The sequence below is a fragment of the Gallinula chloropus genome (genome assembly GCF_964237585.1).
Source record: "Gallinula chloropus genome assembly, chromosome: 1".
Classification (NCBI taxonomy): Eukaryota; Metazoa; Chordata; class Aves; order Gruiformes; family Rallidae; genus Gallinula; species Gallinula chloropus.
Genome location: NC_140085.1, coordinates 42,547,557 through 42,570,951, shown reverse-complemented (window position 1 = coordinate 42,570,951; position 23,395 = coordinate 42,547,557). Strand labels below are relative to the sequence as shown.

Sequence of the window (23,395 nt, the reverse complement as noted above, 5' to 3'; positions counted from 1 at the left end):
ATCAGCTTTATATTGCTGCTACTAAAACACCTGGGTTCTCAAATAGTTTTATAAAACATACAAATGTAATACATACTTATTTACTATTTATCATAAAAACATCAGGGATGTGACATCTATATAACATATACGGAATAAATATTAATCTTAATTAATAAAAATATTACTCAGGAAATGTTGATTTACACGGAAGCGCTGTGACACTCAAATAGAAACCGTTACAATGATTTAACACCCACAGAAAAAATGACTGTCACTGCCTGGGTGTATTTCACAAGGCACATTTCATGAAGTGTTCTTGTTCTTGTTCAGACTGCCCACTGAAACCAGCTCTGAACCACCCGGCCTACTCTAACTTTCAATATTTGACATAGGACAGAGGGCTTACTGATGGGAATATGTTTTTATATATGTTAGGACTAGACCAATTGTGAGGGATTTCTGTTCATTTGTACTGCCTGAAACACTTCGTCAGAAGACATCTGTGGATACTGAAGAGTTTTACCCCCTAAATGCAGTGCATCCTCACTTTATTCTATAAGGAAATAAGAAATAGAGGGGATTTGGTTATTTTAGGAGTTATTTTAGGAGTCATGTATCCTCTATAGTTTTGTGATTTTCCAAGGAGCTATCTTGACAATAACATAGCAATGACTACTCTGAGTCACTTACTGATTGAAATAATTTGGTCCTGAGGCAGATGATTCACTGAAGACCTCAGTTATAAGCAGAAGTTTGCTTATAGCTTCCTTCATGTTGTTCAACGCTTGTTGGGGAGAACTGCTTTTGAAGAATATCTCAAAAAAACTCTGCAGCTGTGAAAGAGATTACACATTTTTTAATGGTAACTGTAAATCAGTGCTTAAGATCATAAATTAAAAGGCTGATAGAAGTAAAAATTGCCTTAGAATGTAAACTTCAGTTCTTATTCATTTGCACAATAAAGAAACGAGGCATGATAAGCTCTGTACAGCACACTAGTGGAAGAGGACTCATTTTTCACTATATTGGAAACAAACTCTCTATTAATGGTTTTAAAAAGCATTGCTCACAGTCTAAGCTTACTTTGATGAAACTTTTGCTGTCAACTGGTTCTAGGCAACAGAAACCACAAATACTTATTTCTTCAGCAGGAGGCAACTGCACACTCAAAGTAATGTGCCTTTTCTCTCATTAACATACTGTGACAAGGGCTACCTTGACTACAAACCCTTATCCCAGGTTAACAAGCTTTAAATAGAGTATAGAAGAGAGATGTTGAAAAAATTATCAGCCACCACAGCCTGCCTGTGTTTTGCCTGGACACTGGCACATCCTGAGGACTTTAGACTCGTGAATCCTGCCCCAGTGATGTATCCTCTGGCTTGCCTAACACTGTCCTCTTGCTTTCTTTCATCACTCATGAGAATTTTCCTGTCTCACCATTTCACACAGTGTCTCAACAAAACAGAACTGGAGTGACACAGAGCCCCTGTGATGAGAGGGACATGGCCAGGTTTCGTTGCATCAGAGTTCTTTCTGCTGAGAAATGGGCTGTCTTTGAACCACATTGTCACATTGCACAAAACCCAATCGATGCCTGAACTGTGTAAAACTATTAGTTTGGTAGAGACAAAGCACTTGAATTATACACAGAACATGTTTTGCATTGGTATTGATTATTTCTAGGAAATGCTCTAATAAATTGACTTAGAAATGCAATTATATATTTTCTTTATCACCCTACATGCCCCTCTTTCTCAGTCCCGTGCTCTGACCTGGCTGGCCCTGTGTGGAGCCAGGAGTTGGACTCGATCATCCTTATGGGTTCCTTCCAATTAAGGATATTTGATGATTTTATGATTGAACTGGGGAGTCTTCTGTAGACAACTCCACAGGGGACTGATGTGGTCAGCACCTCTCTAGTTGCCTTTGGCTACAGTCATGATCAAGTATTCATTGCAGACAGGTTAACAAAGCTTGGTCTTCAAAAGAAGCCTGCAAATGAGGCTTACTGTGATATTTTTGGTCTAAAGCATGATTACAGAATCACTGTATGGTTGACATACAGAATAGCTGACTTTGGCAGAGACCTCAGGAGGCCATCTTGTCCAAACCCCTGCTCAAAAATGGCCACCTAGGACCAGGTACAAAGGCCTATGATGTCCAGACTGTTTTCGAATACCTCCAACAATGGAGACTCCACCACTTTCCTGGGCAACCTGCTCCAGTGCTCAGTCACCCTCACAGAAAAGTGTTTCTTGAAGTTCAGACAGAACCTTTTGTCTTTCAGTATGTGCCCATTGCCTCTTGTCTTGACACTGGGAACCACTGAAACGAGCCTTGCTCCAGCTTCTTTACAGCCTCCATTCAGATATTCATATGGATTGAGGAGATGCCTTCTCTTCTCAGGTTCAACAGTCCCAGCTTTCGCAGCCTTTCCTTATATGTGAGAAGTTCCAGTCCCTTAAATCATGGTCCACAGGCTTCTTGTATTGGGAGTCCAGGACTGGACACAACACTCCCTGGTGCTGAGTAGAGGGGAAAGATCACCTCCCTGAACCTGCTGGCAACACTCCTCCTAACATAGCCACAGAAAACATTGTTCTTCTTTGCCACAAAGACACATCACTTGTTTATGGTCAACTTGGTGTCCAACCCGTGGTCCTTTTCTGCAAAACTGCCTTCTGACTGGTCAGTCCCCAACATGTACTGGTACCAGGGGCTGTTCCTTCCCAAGGGCAGGACCTTGCTCTTCCTCAGGTCGAACTGTGTGAGGTTCTCAAGAGCCCATTTCTCCAGCCTGCTGAGGTCCCTCCAGATGGCAGCACAACCCTGTGGTGTATCAGCCACTTCTACAGGTTTTGTGTCATTAGTGGACACACTCCTCCCATCACCCAGACGTTTAATGATGCTGTTGAACAGTAATTGAGCCAGTAGAGACTCCTGGGGTACACTGCTAGTTACTGATGATGTATTATGATGCATTCACCATGCTGACATCAGATTTCCTTACAACACACTTTTGTGTACTCTAGTCCACAGAAGTTTCTAGACAGTGTTGGAGCCTGCCTGTGTGAGCATGAATACTGCCAAGCACAGCGGCCTGCACCAGCATGGATGAATGGATTTCAGTTCCTTCAGGCAGCATATTTCAGTTAAATGAAATAAGCTTTTTCCACTTTTCCTTTAAAAAAAAATACTGTATCATTGCCTACAGCCAGTCATGGGAAATATTCAAGTAGGCAGCTAATGCTGATCCTCCTTTGCTTTTAGCTCTTTTCAATTCCAGTAACTCTGTTCCGTTGTGCTGGCAGATGGCTGTTGGGTAGGAAATTGGTTTGCCTATCTTCCTGTTCTTATCACCTCTGCTTATACTCTACTGAGTGGTTCCCTTCCCAGGCTTTACTGACTAAAAGAAATGTGTCCCATGCACAGACCTGGTCTGAAGGCTTGCAATGCCCAGGATTCTCTCCTATTTCCAATAAAGCTATTTGAAATGCCTGTAGGAAATAAATGACAACAGTGTCCATGACTCAAGTTATAAAATTAAACCTCTGACTGTCAGGACATTGCAAAGTAAAGGTTTCACATATAGCCTCAACTCCGCCCTTTGGATATTCACATCATGTTGGAATCTTGAATTACACCACACTGTATTTTTATGTGTAAAAAGTTTTCCATGTGGACTGCAATCCCACGAGTGTCTAAGGCAAAAGAGCCCCAGAACTTCTATTTAGAAAGAGATCATGCAAATCCTCAGATCACACTCCATTCCATTGCCACAACAGGCTGAGAGGAAGTCTGTGCTTCCCAACATCTAAGATCACCAACGCTGCATTTCTCCTACAGAGCAGTACAAAGATTAAGAACAAGAAGTTGTGCATTTTTCAAATAAGTTTTGATTTATGTTCCTCTCTGAGTGAAATCATCCCACTCCAGTTCCTTGTTCAGGGCAAAACCAGTTAATTAAACTGTTGCTGTGAAATAGAAAAAATGAAAATGAAGACTCATGTCACCAAGATGGGTTTACAGAGTAGATCTTCAGCTGACTTTGACAACTATTTTCAGAGCTTCTGCCAGATTTCATACATCACTCACATTCCTGCTACACTAGCTTGCACCTTTTCTCTAGTTTCCTAAATCTGCAGTGGGTATTGAGGGGCTAAGCGAGAAGCTGTGTTGTTTTCCTGCACAGGGGAGATAAGGAGCTGTAGAATTTTCCTAGAAGAGGTGAGGATTACTGGAAGGAAGGGAAAGCAGGACAGAAAAAGCCCCATTAGCTCATCTGTTCCTCGCCATAAATCAATCCCTAAGCACCTCAACACAAAGAATACACAGTGAATATATTTCTAGTCAGAACTGATGAAAAACAGGCTGATTTACCCTATTTGCACTCACAGCATGCTGTTGGCTATAAGAGCAAATTGTTTCCAACACCACAGGCGTGAAAATAAAACTGGCTTCTCCAAGGAACCACACTTTAGCTACAGCCCTTCTCAGCCAGACTAGAAAAGAAATCATGCTCAACAGGTCCTCATTGAGGGATATCAGGTTTTAGGACAATGTTTATTCTAAGCCAATGCCTGAAAATAAACATTTAGTCAGCCTGTTTCAGGACCAATAGAGATACTTCAGGTTAAATTACAACTGATGAAAAAAAAAACCCTATTTAAGCCATTTCAGGTTGGGTTTGACTCCTATGGATTCTACAGGATTCTCAGCAACTGGTAGGGAAGATGGAGAGTATATGGATTAGGGATGATAAATTGTGAAAGCCTATGGCAACCTTAGTTCATCTGAGCATGCTCAATACAGTTCTAAAAATATCTGGGTTCAACTGCAAAATATTGAAGTCACTGAGTTGAAGGTTACTTCAGATGATCACCACTGATGCTTGTTCTCCCACCTTCAGAGGAAACAGACTACATGTCCAGCAAGATTCAATCTCATCATTGGTTAAGTGTGATTAAAAGCAGCATTGAAAAAGAGAACAGAATGGGAAAAATTGGTGGCAATCATGGGAATTTAGTCTGGGTCAAAGCTGACCTCTGGCTGGCAAATTTTTAAGCAGAGGAATAGGGCTTAAATTTTAGTACGCTGTAAAACTTAATGCAAACATGCACAAATATTTTGTACAATGCCATCATTGTACACAGAATCACTTGACTTCTCAAGAGCTTGAAGCCATTCATCCACATGCTGGATGCATAGAGTTGGAATTATGTTCCACATATTTATGTAATGCCTTTCAGAAAGTGTGTAAATGTAGTCAAATTACATGGATCAAGCACACATTTTCTTTAAAGGCAGAACAAACTAGAAATATCCTTAAGATTAATATTTACTCACTGACTTTTAGCTCACTGACAACAACTTTTGCTTTAGGATACACCACTGGGAAAAAAAAAGATTTGGCTAACTCAATCCTAATTTTACACTGCATTTTCTCTACCTGCTTTGACAGCCTCTGTTTAAAATCTGCAGCAATTAAAATAAGGTTTATGATCTCAGTGACATAGACCCCCTTGGCTCCTCAAAAATACATTGAACCATCAGTTAAAGGTCTGACACCCTGAAAAAATGCAATTTAATTGACAAAGGAATTCCAATTTGCAAGCTTCATGCACAGACTCATGGTCACTGGAGGAAAGTGGAAGAGTGTGTGCCCTCCATAGGACTGGATCCTATGGTGACTGAAGTAATTCTCTTGAGAGGATTTGCCAATTTTTCTGCAAATTAGGAGAGATGCTAGGGCAGCCTGGGGCAGCCTGGGGCAACGAGCTGAATTGTCAACCAAGGATTTCCTTGTGGAAGAGTATAAATTGATTTTGACAGCCATCTCCCAGCCCCTTCTACCTCCACCCCTTGTTTTAAGGGGCCTGTTTGGAGTTCATTGTGAAGCAGCCGACCCAGTCAGATACTGTGTGTGCTGGGTGTTGCATATCAACACTCCACAGAAGGTATAAATTAACTTTACTGTAATAAAAAAACCCCTAACCTGTAGAAACCCTTCTGGGATTACCTTCCGGCTCAGTCCTACCACAGTCTTCCCTCCAGAAAAGACCGGAGAGATTTTCCTCCACTAGCCTTAAGAAAGGCAGTAAAGGCAAACTTAAAATGCCCACCTTCACTGCACTGATTATCTTTCTGTTGATTGTGATTGGTGTTCAGAGGCCCAGCTCATGTGAAGGCAATTCCCTCAGGTGTCACGATCTGCAGACGAATTCCACCCTACAAGACTACACAGCTAAATGTATGTGCTGAATGTCTGGGTTCCCTTTATACCTCCCTGCAGAACACAGATGCTTCAAGAAGATGATTTATGCCACCCTAAGGTAGACATCTCCAAATGGTGACATTAATTGCAATCTAAAACTGCTCTGTTCCTCCAGTGACTGTACAGGGAATCTAAATGAGACAGGGGAGACAGCTAGGAGATATACCACCGGAGCGCTCGCACAGCCCATCCACGGACAATAAAACCTGTGTGCCTGGAATATACAGAACCTGTCTGGGAGGGTGTTTGTCCAAACTTATCATGATAAAGAGGAAGGCGACCATCAGCAAGGTTAAACAGTAACCAGGAAACTGCAAAGTGACTTTTGAAACATGGAAGGAGTCAGCTTGGGAAAGCAAGCAGCATGAAAGTTTGCAGCAAAGGGGGCTGGGGAGAGACTTTGGGGTGGAAACAGGAGCAGTCAAAACCTGGCCAGGCACTGCCAGAGGTTAGCCTGTTGGCATCACAGCTTCTGCCTAGGCTGCAGGGAATACTAGAGTGAAAGGATGGGACTGGATCCTACATGGATACAGGCAGAGCTGGAGCCCCCACTTCTCTAAGCAGAGGTGCATGCAAGAAGGGAAGCTGTGTCCCAGGAGAGTGGGGTTGTGTTTGTACCCCATACTGCCTGCGAGATAGGGTCTGGGTAAACGTGGGTGAGTGTGAACTACAGCTTCAGAGGGTATTTGTAGAAAGATGTTTAGAAATTTGCAATGTTTATTACCATTTTGAAGTACCTGGTATCATGGTTTACCTGAGGTGTTAGTGAAATTGACAGTGAGTGCGTTATTATTACTGGTAGCCAGTTAATTACATGTCTTCAATTAGCCACTTCTATCCTGGTTTTGCTTAAACAATGTGGGCTCATCCATTTTTTCCTGCAATAATACCTCACTTTTGGAGGTGTAGCTGAGCTCTAAACTTACCCAAGAGGCAAGGAGAGAGAAGAGGCCATGTGGGGCAGTGAGTAATTCAGTGTAATTTTGAAGTTTACTTTTTAAATTTGGTGCATCATACTTTGCTGCATTTGTATGAATACATTTTGGAAGGATGTTGCTGGTTCCTAGCTGCAGCTTTCAAAACTAGATGGTAGGCAAAGTTATCAGGATCATCTCTGAGAGCAAGGTTTATATCTGAGGAAGCAAAGCATGACCTTTGTTTTCAAGAAATGACCCTTTTTGAAGTAATGAAGGGTGTCCTCTCCAGATTGTTCTGGTATTCATCAGAAATGCTGCAGTCTTCCTGATCAACTGGATTTGCAGGGTCTCAAAAGACTTGAATTGTCTCACCTTGAAAATAGCTGAGGATTTTTTCACATAAATCAGTTCTGTCAGTCTCTGATAACTTCTAGTATAGGCTCTATACTCTCAGTTCATTTTTTGTACATTCCTTCTTCTTTCTGGATCTATATTTGGTGAAATTTCTACACCAAGACCAAATACTCTTGGATGTAAGTAGTCATTTGTACTTACAAAAATACTTTTTTATCCACCACCAAGATTCTCTTTCACTTTATGTATGCAGGTATCTAAATATCTAAAGTGTGTGCAAGAATACAGACTGATTCCACATAGAACTTAAGAAAAAACATATGAAGTTATTTCCTATATTGACTGCTATCCTCTCCACTGATCACAGCATATAGTCATAAGACACGTGATGGGAGAAAGATGTACCCATAATGAAATCAACAGTTCCAGAAAGCATCACAGAGAAAAAGGTGCAGTAACTTTCTGTAAGGTTATAATATTAGCCTTAGGTAGGTCTGCTTATTCCACCCGTGATTTATTGTTATCATGTGCCTTTTCTCATCCTCTCTAACATGGCAAACAATGAAGTGGGAAGCCATGGTACTGTGGAGCTATTTTATACAGTAGATTTCCTACTTACAGATATTTTTTTCTTTACATCAGATTTTTGAAAAAGATGTTATTTAATAGCTCAGGACAAAAGAAGCTGCTGTCCCTTAACACTTTTATAACTATGTACATGGAAGAGAAAAGGGCATCTGAGAAAGGTTTCATCTAAAGATCCTTGCTCTCAAGACTGAGTCCAAAGACAAAAAAGCACTCACCAGCTTCAGCAACCACTAAATTAGGTCCTTTGACTGAACTAAGAATGCTTTCCTAACCCAGCAATGACCCAGTGGAAAAGTAAAGGTGATTTACCAACAGCATTTCCCATCTCTCTGTGAAAAGCAAAAGTGGCTCAACTTGACTAAGAAAAGCTGGAAAGCAAAAGAAGAAAGGTGAAAAGAAGAATCAGGATGATGGCAGGTATGTCTGGGAAAGCTGGGAGCCACAGAAAGGGATGCTGACAGAACTGCCTGCATTGAATAGCCAGAATGAGAGGGTCTGTTGTCTAGGAGAAAAGGAGAGAGCTACAAGCTTAGATATCAGTGTAAAGACTTTATTATGGCATATCCATATTATGGAGAATAATCAGTGTAGAGCTTCTACTAGCTAAACTGGGATGTTCAAAATGAGAAGTGCCCAAAAGAACTCCAGGAAGAATTTTAACGTCATTTGTGCAGTGCACGACAGACTGGCAGACACTAAGAAGGTAAAGAAGTAATGATTAGTTATGCTTTCTCTCAAGATAAGAACTAGGGATATGAAATTAAGTGATCAGGTAGAAGTTTTAAAGCAAACATTCTTTCTCAGGCAACACGTTAAAATTGTAGATTCTCACTGCTGCAAGATGTTGGGGAAAAGAAAAAAAACCAAAACATTAATGGATAAAAAAATCTAGTAGAGAATTGCATGGTGTGAAAGTCCACTGGAGTTTATTAAACAAAGATATATATCCTGCATCCAATTTCATGTGTCTTACCTTGCAGGTTACCAGAAATAGCTTTAGTCTGCCTGAGTGACATTTTGTGCTTGCCCTGTTACACAGTTTCATGGCACGTTCTTGTCTGGCTATTGCCAGAAACAAAATGTCAGACTAAGCATGTTTTTGATGTCGCCCAGTCTAGACAGACTTTCGTTCTTCTATCAGTGAAAAGAGAAATGATCTCTTGGCTCTAGATGCTGTGAGGACATAAAACAGAGACGGTGTTTATGTTTTGCTGTGCCTCCCAGGAAGAGGAGTATTACAGCATTTGCTTCTCTACACAGGCTACTTTCAAGAACAGTGAAATGCAGATACTAAATTCTTACAGAGCCTAATGAACAAAACGAATTCCATTCCCCCCAAAAAATCCTGCCATCTAATTGATTAAGAGCCAATGGTAATTTTCTTCTGTGTTTGCTCCCACTAAGGGAGAGGGCAAGAAAATGGAATTCAAAAACAAAAGGGGAAAATCCTGACCCCTTCTGCTGTTTGTAAGCATTTTGCTCTTTATCTGCATGGATGTTTGCATCCTATTTCTCGTTAAATATCTGTGGTTATTACTTGAACTAGTATCAAAACTGGCCACTTGAGGGCAATACTGCAACCTAATTTTCACAGCGAGCGGCTCCAAACCAGACCTCCACGTCATATTATAGAGATGTTTTTCCTGTGTAGGTGAGAGTCCGGTTTTATTTGCATATATATTAAGTATAAAAGAAAAAATAAAGTTTCTCTTTACTCAATTTTCCATATGCTTAATACACAGAGGGAGAATTTCTGTGATAGTTACCGGGATTTACACCACAGCAAGCTTAACAGCAAAACTGCTTTGATAAATTATGTTTACTTCACTGCACAACTGGAAAATCACTTAAGAGCATAGTTTCAGCCGAGGGTATCAAGGGTTATGCAAGTACACCAGTCGAGGAATTCAAATCCAGGAGACACCTGACTGTCTATTTTGGATGAGTGAAGGGACGGTGAACCAGAACGGGGGCTGTGCAGTGCCGCTGACAGGACAGGAGAGCCTTCCAGGTGATGTGGGACGTGGCAGTGCTGACGTCTATGAAAGTGCATGCTTTGTTAAGAACTGGGGCCAGGTGGGGAAAAGTTAATGGTGGGGCAAAGGAAGCACTTCACAGCGTGTTAAACCTCGAGATAATTAATCATAAATGTCAGTTTCGCACACCAGCTTCCATAAAACAGTAAATTTTTCAGAGGCCAGCCTTCTGCTCAAAACACAAGCATCATGTAGATTGTCACAAAGAGAATTACTGCATACATTGACAGAGACCCATCCCTTAATAGGTACCATGTGCAAAATAGAAAGCCTCTATTTGATTATTAATTTTTCAAAGCACAGATGGTCTAAACAAGGGGTTTCCAAATTTCCTCAATTGCTGTTACGCAAGTCTCAAATCAAAACATTTGGGTGGCAGAAAGCCATTCTCTCCCCTGCATTCTTGCGTCTTCCCAGCCAGGGCCCACATGTAGAGTCACACTTGTGTCACTCCGTGACTACACACAGAATCCTCATGTCATTGCAGGATTAGCTTCCTTTCCTTTCCGATACTAAAATATGTATTATCCAGAGAAAAACCCGCCAGCTGGTGAGCAAAACACACTTGAACTCTTCCTGAACTGCCATTTGGCCAATGCTTATCCAAGGAGTCATTCTGAAGCCTTGCTGCTATGACGAGGATTAGTAAATCAGAGTTCTAAAAATCATTTGTAACAGTTTACTAACAGGCAGTGAGGAATGCAGTATTATTTAATTCATTAAACCTCAAGTTTTTCTTTACACAGTTTCTCTTAGTCATTTGACATCACCTGGTACCCCCATCTTCAGGCTTCCTAAAAATCTCTCCTTCATACTAGACCACATTCTGGTTACTCCTAGCAACCATAAAGAGTTATTGTACATAGAGGATCAAATTTTAAACTTAACACACTGAGTTTCTGATAGCAATGTTGTAACCACAACTGTGAAACAGTTTCTCATCAATAGTTTGATTATACTGGTTTGGGAAAATTTGCTGACCAAAGGCCTGTGTGCACCAAGGAGGTCTCTGCATTACTGTGCAGCATTGCTGAAAGCAGCACATCCCTGATGGCAATGCAGCAGGCTTAAATTATTCTCACCTTCACTAAAAAAAACCCCAACAAACCAGTCAGCTGCTTTTGGGGAAAAACACATCAAACACTAGCAGATTTTTGCAGACCAAACATTCCTCTATAGACATGTTCAATCCCCAATGACACCAAGAGATATTCTGTCAATCAGCTGAATGGGTCTTAGAGATCCTTTCTGTCATTCTTGACTATTGACAGGTTGGAGCTTCCCAACTTAACAAAAAAGTTTCCCTCCTACACAGTAAAGTTGGCAGGAAGTGAAAACTTAGGAGCTTTCTCAATCAGGTTCTTTAACTGGTGGAAATACATGTAGCTTCATTGGCTGCTTTGGGAGAGGAGATCACTCTGCTGGCATTGTATGTCCCCCTGGCAATAAGTGACGGCTCCATGACTTTTATGAGAAACCTGATGTAATCTCGTGTCAAAGGGCATCAGCAATTGAATTCAAACTTTCTCCCAGGTATTGCTTTCTATCTATCTTTTTTCTGATTATCTCCTGCCTGATGCCTCTGCACCAAGAACAGAAGCCTCTCTATGACTGCCCCAGCAGTGCTTGCTGGTCACTCCATGAATTCCTAGTGTCTCACTTCTCCTGGAGACTCCCTGACTCTTCCCAGGTTCTTTGTAGGACACATTTTTTATCCTGTGAGACAGCCTTATACACCCCAATTTCCATAACTTCGTTATTTTGCATTTTGATCTATACCTCACTACAGATGTGCTTTCTGTGGTGCCTATTTTTTGTTTATTTCATGCCATTTTGAAAAATCTGCCTAAAGCTGTGGAAGATGTAACACCACAGCAGTCGTATCCAGATTGGAACTACAGTAGATGTGCTGGTGCTTCTATCTGTCATTTTTATTGCTTCTTCAGCTGCCAAAGTACTCTGTAAATGGTGGCTGGCACCCCATTCAGCAGACTTCCCCGGTGGGAATTGTTTTACTGAGCCATATCACAATCACTAATGACTACTAGTCGTTAAAGCGGTCCCTACTTTAATTGCAGTAGTGATGTTGCTGGATATTGTGCTATTTTAATACACATAAACCAAATCCAAACCCTAAGGTTTGAACACGAGTGACCATTAGCCTTCCTACATGACAATAGATGGCAAAATAATACAACTTTGTAGTCTTCCATAGCTCCGGAGAGGGAAAAGAAAGAGAAACAGGTTCATCTCACCAAATTTTGGCAGTCTAGAATTTGGCATGTTCCCTAAGAATACCATAGCCCATGGAAGGAAGCTGACACTTTTAGCAGGAAACTCATCTCACTCCAAAATTAGAGTCTAAACTGGGTAGGATGATTTGTTTGCTGGAGGTGTCTGTCTGTCAAATAACTAGACTTAGATAATGATCTTAAACTAGGCACTTCACTTTGACAGAGCTAAAAACGTAGAGCATACCAAATGGCTGGCATCATCAAAAGTCCTGACAGTGACACCACAACACTCAGACCCATCCAAAGCCAAGACTTGCTCCTGCCCCAAAAGGGCTACAGGAACAAAGAGTGTACCCAGACAGCTACTGGGGGAGCTGATCCATGTGACCTCAAGAAATCACTGCTACTGTGTGACCTTATTCCTTTAAAAGGAATCCTTTCAAAGTAGTTCCTTCACAAAGAGCTGCCATGTTGCAAGCACAGTTCCTTAGTGACAGAACAAAGGGATGGGAAGGCTTGTTTGGAAACCCACAGTGTTGCTGGGCAAACTAGATGTGGAGAGAGAGGGTTGTCTCCAGGCACTTGGGGATGCCCAGAGTTAACCCAATTAAGGCACATGCAAAACATCCTTCTTCATAAAACCTAGACACCATGGAAGGCTCACCCCCTCCATGGTATACTTCCTTCCCCTTATTTAAAAGTGCTCTGGCCCTCCTCCATTCTGTTTTACTGCATCTAAAGAAGGAAAACTAAACAAACCATTTTAAATATTTACTTTCCTTTTTTACAACACTGTCGATATCTGGGCAGAAGACATCACTACATGACAGCACCCCCACTGCTGTGCTTTAAGAGAAAGTCTTGCAACTGCTGTCAAATGTCACCAATAAAACTGGGCTCTGAAAGCAAGCAAATCCCTGGGCCCTTGATAACATCATTGCATGGGGCAACTCTACGCTCCTTCACGAATCAAACCCCACTCATTCTGAGAAATGAAAGCTGCACGTCAGGAAAACATCCATGTGTCAGTGAGGTTTGTAAATAAGGAAGGGGTAAAAAAGTAAAAAGATATTACCCAGTTTTCTGTCTAGCTACTTTGCCTGAGAAAGGGAAAAACTAGGAAATGAAATGTTTTACCTTTACGGAAAAATGCTTCTTCTTGGGTGGATGCCAGACAGTGGCAGTTGAATGAATGAATGCCCGCAGAGGGGTTAAGGATGTCACAAGCACATATGCTTTGATGATGACAGAAAAGTCTTGAGCTTTAAGGATGTCCTTGTGGTCTGGTGAAGCTGATACCTGATTTCTAGAAAGTAATGAGAATATACAGCATTAATAAATGATTTTGAAAATGGGGAAAATGAGCTTTAAGAAAATAATGAAATAGTGAAATAAGTAGAAATAGGAAATTAGCCTTTCCCCCCTGCCAAGCTAAACAACATAGTAGGTAAAACCAATCAGGCTGGAACAAAGTCTCTTTATTGATTTCAGTACTTTAAAATCTGAATTTCCCTATACAGAAAGTAACTGTGTTAGGAAGGAGTTATACTTGAGGGTACTTATGGGTAAATGCATTGTGGGCATGTTGTAATTTTTGCAAACCCAGGACACTCAGAGTGAAGGTAAAAACATTAAAGAGATACAAGCCTCTTAAATAACAGAAATGCATAGACAAGGTACCCAAATTTAATGCAGGTTTGTAGTGAATTTGGAGAAAAAAAACCCCTGAACTACAGAAAGCCTGTTAGCACTTTCTTGGATGTAATGTAGGGACAGAAACATGTGGTACTGCATGCCTTTCCTAATGAAAGCCATGAACTATGATTCCAAGTATTCTGAGTGACAACGACACCTAGAAATAACCCATAATAAATCAGCTAAACATAAAATAATTATGCAAGCTAAGTTTGTCCAGGAAGTGACACGGCTCTCTAGATACTGGTCTATGGCTCCCATAGTCCATACAAAAAAGATGGCCTTAGAAACAGGACAGGAAAAAAAACCCCAAGAAACCCAAGGAAATAAACCTGCTATTTAAAAGCTTATTACTTGGGAAAATCTGAGCTATACTTTGGGGTATTCACAAATGTGGTTATTATTCTGCCTGTTAAAATCTCTGAGTAGCAAATGCAGTGAGAAGATGATTAAACAAATTATGTGTCTCTAAGACTGATTACTGGGAAAAGACACAGGGCTCTCCTCCCATTTCTGTGTAATCTTTGGCAATACGTGGCCTTTGCAGACCTCAATTTTGCTATCTGTTAAGGGACTCTAATAATATCTATATTAAAGAGACCTTTTTCTCCCCTCTGCAGAATGGTAGGGTCTCAGAGCATAGAATTTGTGAGATGCTGTAACATAGGAACCAGCACTCCCAACCACCAGTCCTCGAGTATTTCTTAGTTCTTCACTTAAGGGAGAGTATGTGAGCAAAGGACTACACAGGGGTGTTTGTACTACGGGTGAATCAGAGATGGAAGCAAGAAATAGCTCACCTGATATGAGACCTAAATATCCAAGGGTATCTCTGGGTCTGTATTTACCTGTCCAGGTGTTTCAACACCCTTAACATAAAGAGTTAGCTGCTCACACACAAAACGTTCAAGCTGAGCTGGTACAGAAACAAACATCACACAAGTGCAAGAGAGACGCAACACATCCGAGCGCTCCACCTGCTGCCGTCTCCCTTCTTGTCACCTTCTGTGTCCCTGACTCCCAACTAAAAGCACAGTGAAGCACTCGTGGTTTCTGAGGGTGGGGTGTCGTTTGCTTACAGCTCTGCGCTCCTGCTCTGCTTCCACCAGTACCGCGGATGGGCCGTACGCGTCCTGCCAGTGCTCTCGCTGCCCTGGGACACGTTGCTTGAGTCGCTGCCCCTTGGCAGCCCAGGCCGGCCGGAGCACTCTGGGGTGATGATGGGGAGCTGAAGGTCTGGAAAAGTACCAAGAGGATGAGAGGGTCAGTAGAGCATTGAAAGCAGCGTTTGACTCCAGCTGCTAAAGATATGTAAAACACAATAGGTAGCATCAGCCTAAAATGTGAAACAACGAATGCTGAGACTATAATCCTTTTTGGATCTGCTAGTGGAGAGCTTTATGCCCACCAAGCACCACCTTTCCAGCTGCGAGCTCAGAGGCTTGGCTGCAACTCATGCTTTATAGGTGAGTGCACAAGTGCTGCATACAAAAAGCATCCTGTGCTCCCTTCTTCTAAACAGAAATCCTTCATTTCTAAACACAGAATACCGAAACTTTGTTTCTCACATAGCTCTAATTACAATTAATGGGGATAAGAAATTTATTTGACTAAAGACCAAGGGACTTTGCCACTGTAATTGCACAGACAGCTCAGTAAATAACCACATACACTTGTTTCTAGGTTCACCATTTAAGGCTACATTTTGCAGTTACTGAAATCTATGGGAGGCTCAGTTCTGCCACTGAACACAGTGGGAGCAGGACTGATGTATCAGAGTCTTCATGATTACTGAGGCATGTGACTACTAATAGTAATCAAAATATTGTGATGTGAGATCAGTCAACGGGTGGTATGTGTTGTCTGCTTTTACTGTGCTGATAAAAAGGCACTGAGCCCTTACGTTATGTCATTATTTAATGCAGGGTGGTTTTCATTAACTCTAACACGCCTCACATTTCAAGTTCTTAAGTAATAGTCAGGGAAAAGTCAAGCTGTTCACATTATTCCCAAACCTTATTACTTATCTTTTTAATTACATACTGCACTGTGCAAATGTTATGAATGTATTTGCATAGCTTCTCATTTACAGCATGCACTCTCGACTTCGGTACATGAGATGAAAAATAAAAGTGAAGTTGTATTCGTGGTGATGAGCTCTGAGCAGCCATTCAAAGAAAAGAGCTAATCCTTTTCATACAGAACCTGTTAAAATGACATTGCGATTACCTGTGTTTATCAACTGATCATCAGATCAGCTCAGTTCAGCCTTCCAAACTCAACTGAGATATAAAATTAATCTGGTCCTTTGCCTTGTGTGCACCCTTTAGCAGGATTAAAGGCTTTACTAATAAAAACCAGGCTCCTCACATTCAGATTTTACTCTTATTGGCATATTCCTGTTCTGTTATGCGTTATAGCTGACTTGGACTTTGTGGCTACCTGTTTGTTGATGGTACAGAGACAAAGCAGGCTACTGTCTGCCTACCTGGCTGTGCAGCGGTAACAGAAATAAGCCAGTAAACTCCCGTTAAGTCATGTATTTAGCACTCTTCCTCCTGAATACACACAGGGAACAAATCTGCTAAATCAAGGGCTGTTTTCCCCATATCTGCCTTGTAAAGGCACAATGGCATTTCACAATGACAGTTTCCCCCGTGGCAATTTGCAATGGTCACACTGCAACTACTCTTGTGCAGTGTTTTAGTTACTGAAGTGCCTGCGGTATTCTTAGGCTTTGTCTTTAGGTGAAAGAGAGAGAGAAAGAGAGACCAATCCTTGGAGCACGAAGGGAACTATTGGTTCTGAATTGCTCTCTGAAAGGGACTGTTTCTTTACCGACTGTGCAAGAAAACTGATCTACTTACTCGCAGCTGCAAATAATTCCCAGAGTGTAAAGTCTGGTCATACAGCCTCAGTGTTCAGGCATGAACCAGAATTATTAAGACACGTACAGGCCCTCCACAGTGCACAGGTGACCTCAGAGACCTTGTTCTGACTTATCTTCAGACTGCTAAAAGGGCAAGACACAACCCTCTGTTTTTGCAACTATCTATGGAGCTATGGAGCCAAGTCCTGTTCCCCTGTGTCTTGGAACTATAGCACATCCATCAGGAACAGCCCAGCACCATCACAGTTCAAACCTCATCCCTTAGACCATCAAACAGCAAGATACTGATCTCCTGCCCATGAGTGTGATCAAAGCCACACAAAACTCAATGAAACCTGTGACAACAATTCAAGCTACCTCCTTGCTGGCTAGGGGGGCAGATGAGAGACAGACAGGTTGTCCTACCTTGATGGCTACAGCACACAGCTGAAAGGAGGCAGAACTTTGCTTCCAAACCAAGCTCCCTACAACACACATGCCTTTCACATTAGACCATATGTGTGTGACAACATTAACACAGAGCTATGCAAAGGACTAAATGACAGCTGAGGCTGATTAACTGAAAGGCAAATTATGTCAAAGGTGTGCATTTTTCAGCAATGATTTTAGTTAAAATGACCATAATGTTCAGAAAAGGGAAATGGACAAAACATAATTTTCTTATTTAAAAGAAAGCCACTATTTCACTGGAAACAAGAACAGGACAGAAGAAAAGGGCAGTTCAGCTTGTTACTGAACAGAAACCAGAGAGTGCTTTTTCCTTTTAAAAATATGGCTTTAATTGTGTTGCTAAGGCAACAAGTAACTAATATGGTATTAACTCACAAGGCAGAGTTTGAAAAGAAGAAGATGAGGTCTGTACCTATATTTGCCCCTTTTAAATGAGTTTGAGCTGGTTTAGGGAAATAGAAATTATTACTTTGATGGTAATTAATTTGTCACTACCCAGTGGACCATTTACTAGAGCTGGACAAAACAAAAGACCTGGGTAGGGTCAGATGAAAAAGAAGTATCCTGAAATTCTCCTGAATGTCCTTAGTATTGCCCTAAGTCACTGCAAAATGACTTGTCATAAAAAAAAAAAAAAAGGAAATACTTTAAGAAGAGCAGGTTAAGCAAATACAGAGTGCTGTATAAAGAAGGTGCAATGCTTGTAAATCATTCCTCATGCTGTAGAGCATCCTGTTTGTATGGTGCCATACGGAGCTCTGTTGGATTTTGTTAGCATCAACCAGGGTGAAAGCCCATCACAAGGTGCTGGAGGAAGGGGAAAGGGGAGTGAGTCTGTCATGACTTGTTCCTTTGAGATGACACACAGCATGTACACCATGAGGCAGAGTTAATGAGGGAGTGACAGTCCCTTACTTTAGGAAATCTAGTCTTAGTAATCAATGAATACAATTATCATAATAATAAAGAGACATCAGTAGCGCTGAACTGGAGCACACTCAGCTGCATCAGTTCTCATGGCAACTCTTCACCTGCTCTTGCACTCAAAAGCTGTAACAGTGTTTATTAAAGCTGTAAATTTGTTAATCAACATTATCATCAATGAAAATTAGCCTGCAGATCCTCTACTGTTTGCAGTAATTGCTATGTTTTTCCATCTTAAAATCACTCTACAAGCTGTTGTTAATTAAATAGTCTTTCTGAAGCACATAAAAAACATCAACATTTTCTAATAGAAGAGGTGAGGCAGGCTCACTAGTTAGTATATTAGGCAGCTTGAGAAACCAATTTAGAAAGAGTCCTAAAATCCTGGTGTCATGTCCAGATGACATTTCTCTTTAAAAACTCCAGATCTTAATACCAGCAATTTTTACATCAGACTCTAAAGAGCAAAAGGAAAAAAAAAAAGTAAACTAGAAAAGATAATTTTCATTTTTTAGAGTGGCTATGCAGTAATTGAAAGGCTACACAAACTGCTGTTTTTCCTGAGGAGCAGCTGCAGTCAGGCCTTGTCCCAAGTACCTTTTGCTGCTGCCACTTTTGATGATTGAGTGTCCAGCAAAGGACGCAAGGCCAGGTACATGCTTTCACTTGAAAAAATGCTTCAGTTCCTCAGAATTCTGGCTTGAAGAAGGTTACTTATGCTGACATCTCTGAAATGTTACCATTGAAAATATCCACAACCAGCACCACTTTCCTTCTGCCTAGGGCATTCCCCACAATGCCATTTTGATGGCTAAGGAAGCCCCTGCAAGTTCTCAGCTGAATTCACACATTAGCCCTCTAACCACAGCGACAGGTAAAACACAGATCTGAGGCATAGGACCAGATGGGGAACACATGTGAAAAGGAGGTACAAGATCCACCAAAGCAAGTCAACACCTCAAGATCAAAAATATTAAGCACCTCTTTGTCACATGAACCGGTGGTAGATATTGGACTGTCAGCTACGATCTCTCAAAGTACCACAGAGTCAAACAGATGAGTTGACAGCAACAACTGATACTTAATGCAGCAGCTACTCTGACATCTAAGGAGGCCTTTCAAGTATTTTACACAGCTATGACTTCTTGCTCCCTCACCCCCCACCTCCAGCTCCCAAGCTATTTACTTGTCTTTGGCTGGGAGTTCTGAAGTGTAACATGAGATTAAACCCACGTGCAGTAAAGAATAGCTGATGTAAAGAGTTACAGTGTGCGGCTGAGCAAAAGGTTTGCTGATAGCTAGAAGTACGTTTGGACAAATTAAGACTTCCTGGAGCAGAGCCAGGTCAGTGTTGACTCGGCTGCAGCCCTGGGGACTGGTGGTAAACGGGACCTTTAGGTTAACGTGACCATCTGGTGAGCTGCAAAGGTAAGGAATTCAGAGGGATACCCTCCTGGTCACACCCAGAGAGTAATGCCCAACCGAAAGAAAAGGAAACAGAAGATGAATAAGAATGTGTGCTCTTCTGTGTCCTTCCTTTTGTATTATCCTTCCTTGTTACAGGGAGGGTTGCACAATGACTTTGTTAATTTTATATTGTTTTTATCTTGTCCGAGATAAGACGGGCTATGTTTTACACCCTTCACACATGGAGCAAGGAGTGATTAAGACTATTGCCTCTGTGAAAAAGGTTGTTTTGTTCCCAAAGTGCCCATCAACTGTCAGATGTGTTAGAAACATTTCAAGGGTGACTGGGTCACCTTGGGACCTCCTGGTTGTTTCATGAGGCATGGGATGAAACGCAACTAAGGTACCCTGCTTTGTCCTCAGCTCAGCACATTCTTCATTTCTGCCATAAAGGACGTTGTAAGCTCGGTGTGTTTGTACCTGCAGAGTCTTTATCCGTTTGCTTTTCTTTTTAGCAGGAAACACACCACTTCAAAACATGAAAGGGCATTAATCCTGAAAGTATACAGGAAACTTTTCATCTGCATAGAAACCCTCCAAACCTTCTTCTACATTTTTAGAATGGCAGTCTGTCTCTAACAGTAACCTGCATTCTCTCACACAGGAAAAAAGCAGAATGACAGTCACCTCACATCGCTTCTCTGCAGTTTCTGCAGAAAAATATTCAGGAAGGACTGATAACGGGTTCTCTGCTGGTTTTGTGGGCTTGCTCTTTGACAGGGCATGTCAGCAACCTAGAAGAACTTCATATTGCATCCTGTCCTGGGGTCAGCCATCTGTCCCACTTGTGAGGGATGCTGGAGCACAAAGTTTATTCTTGAAGCAGACCAGGGAAATTGAATTGCTACAACCTGGTCCTCTTCTGGTATTTACAGCTGGGCAATTTTCCAGCCTTTGTAGGTTTGGAAAGGTGTGTTAAACAGCTGCAAGGATTGTTTCACATCAGGAGATGCTTAAAAAGCTTTCATGGAATCTTAGGCAGACTTCCAAGCACCTCCAAGACTAAGGGATTTTGATCAAAATAAAGTCTACTATGTTGTACCTTTTGCTCAGTGATGTATAGCAACCTGCTCTAAGGTGCATACCCATGAAAGTAATGAGCATTAAAAGAGCATTTTTTTTTCTTTTTCATTTTTCAGTGTTGATTTTGGAGGATGGATGATTTCGGTTGAACCACTGCCGCTACATGCCTTGAGGTCATTGCAGGCTTGTCACAGAAAGCAGGCCTATTCCATTTAATTGCCTCTGTTATCCATTTGACCTATTGGATGAAAAGACTCTGAAACAAAGATTAGTACTCTCCTATGGCTTACACTTTATGCCTTGAGGTTGCTAAAGGAAGAGAGAGAACCTCTAACACTCAATTTTATAAGCTATGCATTTAGAAAAGGGTGGCTGCGAGACTCAAAGCAGATGCTGAGTATTTGAAGGAAGTGAGGAAGACTAGGGGCAATCCTGGCCCCCCGTGAAGTCCTGGCAAAATTTCCATTGGTTTCACAGGAATACGATTTCTTGCTTCATACTTAACACCCCTGTGACAGTTTTAACGTGTTATAAACTTCATTTGTGATGTGCACATTGCTGCAGGTTCAATATCCATCTGTCCTTCAGAGGTTTTCTTATTCAAAAAATGCAGTAATCCCTCCCTCTGTAATACTATCAAACTTATTTAAGCATACCACCCTGATCATTTAGAACGGAGAAATTTCAAGTTATTAATCATTCCGAGAAATTTTAGCTATCTAAAATATGTTTAGTATGAAAAAAAAGTTTCTAGTAAAGCAGATCTAGAGGGAAAGGAATTTAAACTGTGGGTTGGAATGCACCGGAATTCATGCTAAAAAACACCTGGGAACTTTCAGATTTATAAAGACAAAATGATGATAGCACATAATTTTCAAGTGCATGTGTATTTCATTTTCCCTTTTAAAACATAAGCAAATATAACTTTCAGTTTAGATTCATCATTTACCATGTTTTTCGCTTCTCTGTTTTGTCAGGAAAACAGTATTTATTAACTAGTGTTTGCTTCTTCATTCCTCACAGTTAAAAGACAGAGTGGCTTTCCCCCCTCCATCTGTTATGTGATTAACACCATCGGGCAGTCCCACGGGTGACTAAGTGGGCACACAAGGCTGGTAGAGACCCGAAGTCTCTGCACCAGTGACACTAATTAAAAGAAATGCAGAAGGAAGGTGTACAGAAGAAGTATTACTTTAAAAAAGATTTGGTGATCTGTATGGGTAGAGAACACAGCTATGCATGGTACAGCCTGAGCCCTGGAAGTGGTAAAGCAAGACAAATACTTGTGTGGAAAGACAGACTAGCCTGGGTTGCTTGGGGAACAGGAAAATCAGGAAAGCACTGCTGTAAGCAGCCCCACTACGTTATGCATACATCAGGATGCCTTTCCTGTGTCCTGAACTGAGGCTGGGCAGTTCTGCTGACATTGTGAGCCTTGGTCCTCTCCATCTCTCAGCTGTGACTCATTCCAGCAGGTAGCCGTGCCCAGCTGTAACCCCCACCTGTAGTGGGACACCAAGTATAAGCACCTGAAATCCCTTTGCCAGCCGTTTGGGTTGCCTGCAGGAAGATTTAATTCACAAATCCCTGCAGCAGCTGCAGCTTTTGCTGACCTGAGCAACAAATGTCAGGAGCCTCCCTTAGTTAGATGGTAGCCATGCCACCTTCTTGTGGCCCAAGTACCACGTAGTGAGCAGACACAAGGCTCCTGATTAAGAACTGGATCAAATGGTCTGCAAAAGCAGGAGTGAAACCAATCTTCTCAGACTGTGCAGCAAGCACTTATCAGTGTCTCCCGTGTTGAATTTTAAGATCCATCACTCTTCTTATGCCTCATCACAAACCCACTGCCACAAGTGTCCCATACTCCAACAACTTTTTCATCTCTTTCCTTCTCTTAATCTATTTATTCACACACATCACACGTTTTTGCCTTTTCACTCCTCTAAATTCTCCCTCTAGTCTGTCTTTCCTAGTTTTTTCCCTCTTCCCTGCTTCTCTCCTGTCTCCTACAGAAGGAGTCATTGCTGATATGTGCACGCTTTCCCCCCTCCACACAGACAGAGCCAATCTGAATTTTCAGAGTGGCAAAACCAAATTCACCTTTAAGAGACAAAACAAAGAAACAAACACTGATCCATATTTTCTGCAATCCATGTTGATACACCAGGGGTATGAGAAGGGGCATGCTCTCTTATGTACAAAACCTAGCAGCTTAGAAGTTACACAGCAACAAATACAACAATATACTTTTTAAAAATAACCTTTACCCTCATACCCACTGCTCGTCAATATCAACGCTATCATACCCACTGTAAATCCAGTAATCCCATCCTCTCAGCCTTGCTGCCTGGTATTTCTCTCTGCTACTTAGTGTGTCCTTAATTAGATCACACAATTCTTAGAACAGCAACTTTATGTTTTCACTTTTACAGGAAATTGCTTGGCTCCTTGGGGGGCTGAGTAAATGACAAACACAGCAATAACAAACCAACTGATCCTCTCCAACAGGAATTGCACAGAAGCCTTGTCTGAAACACACAAGAGTGAAAGTACGT

The 23,395-nt window shown here is 41.5% G+C and overlaps 1 protein-coding gene across 1 annotated transcript in view; it reads right to left on the bottom strand.

The window, feature by feature from the left end:
• CPED1 (cadherin like and PC-esterase domain containing 1) overlaps positions 1 to 23,395 on the bottom strand; it is a gene marked incomplete at both ends in the record, with an annotated part of 147,890 nt that overhangs the window by 83,709 nt on the left and 40,786 nt on the right. The window contains 3 exons of the mRNA XM_084280067.1: positions 673 to 815; positions 13,526 to 13,694; positions 15,163 to 15,319. Of these exons, the coding sequence (XP_084136193.1) occupies positions 673 to 815; positions 13,526 to 13,694; positions 15,163 to 15,319 (469 nt within the window). The remainder of the gene's footprint in view (positions 1 to 672; positions 816 to 13,525; positions 13,695 to 15,162; positions 15,320 to 23,395) is intronic.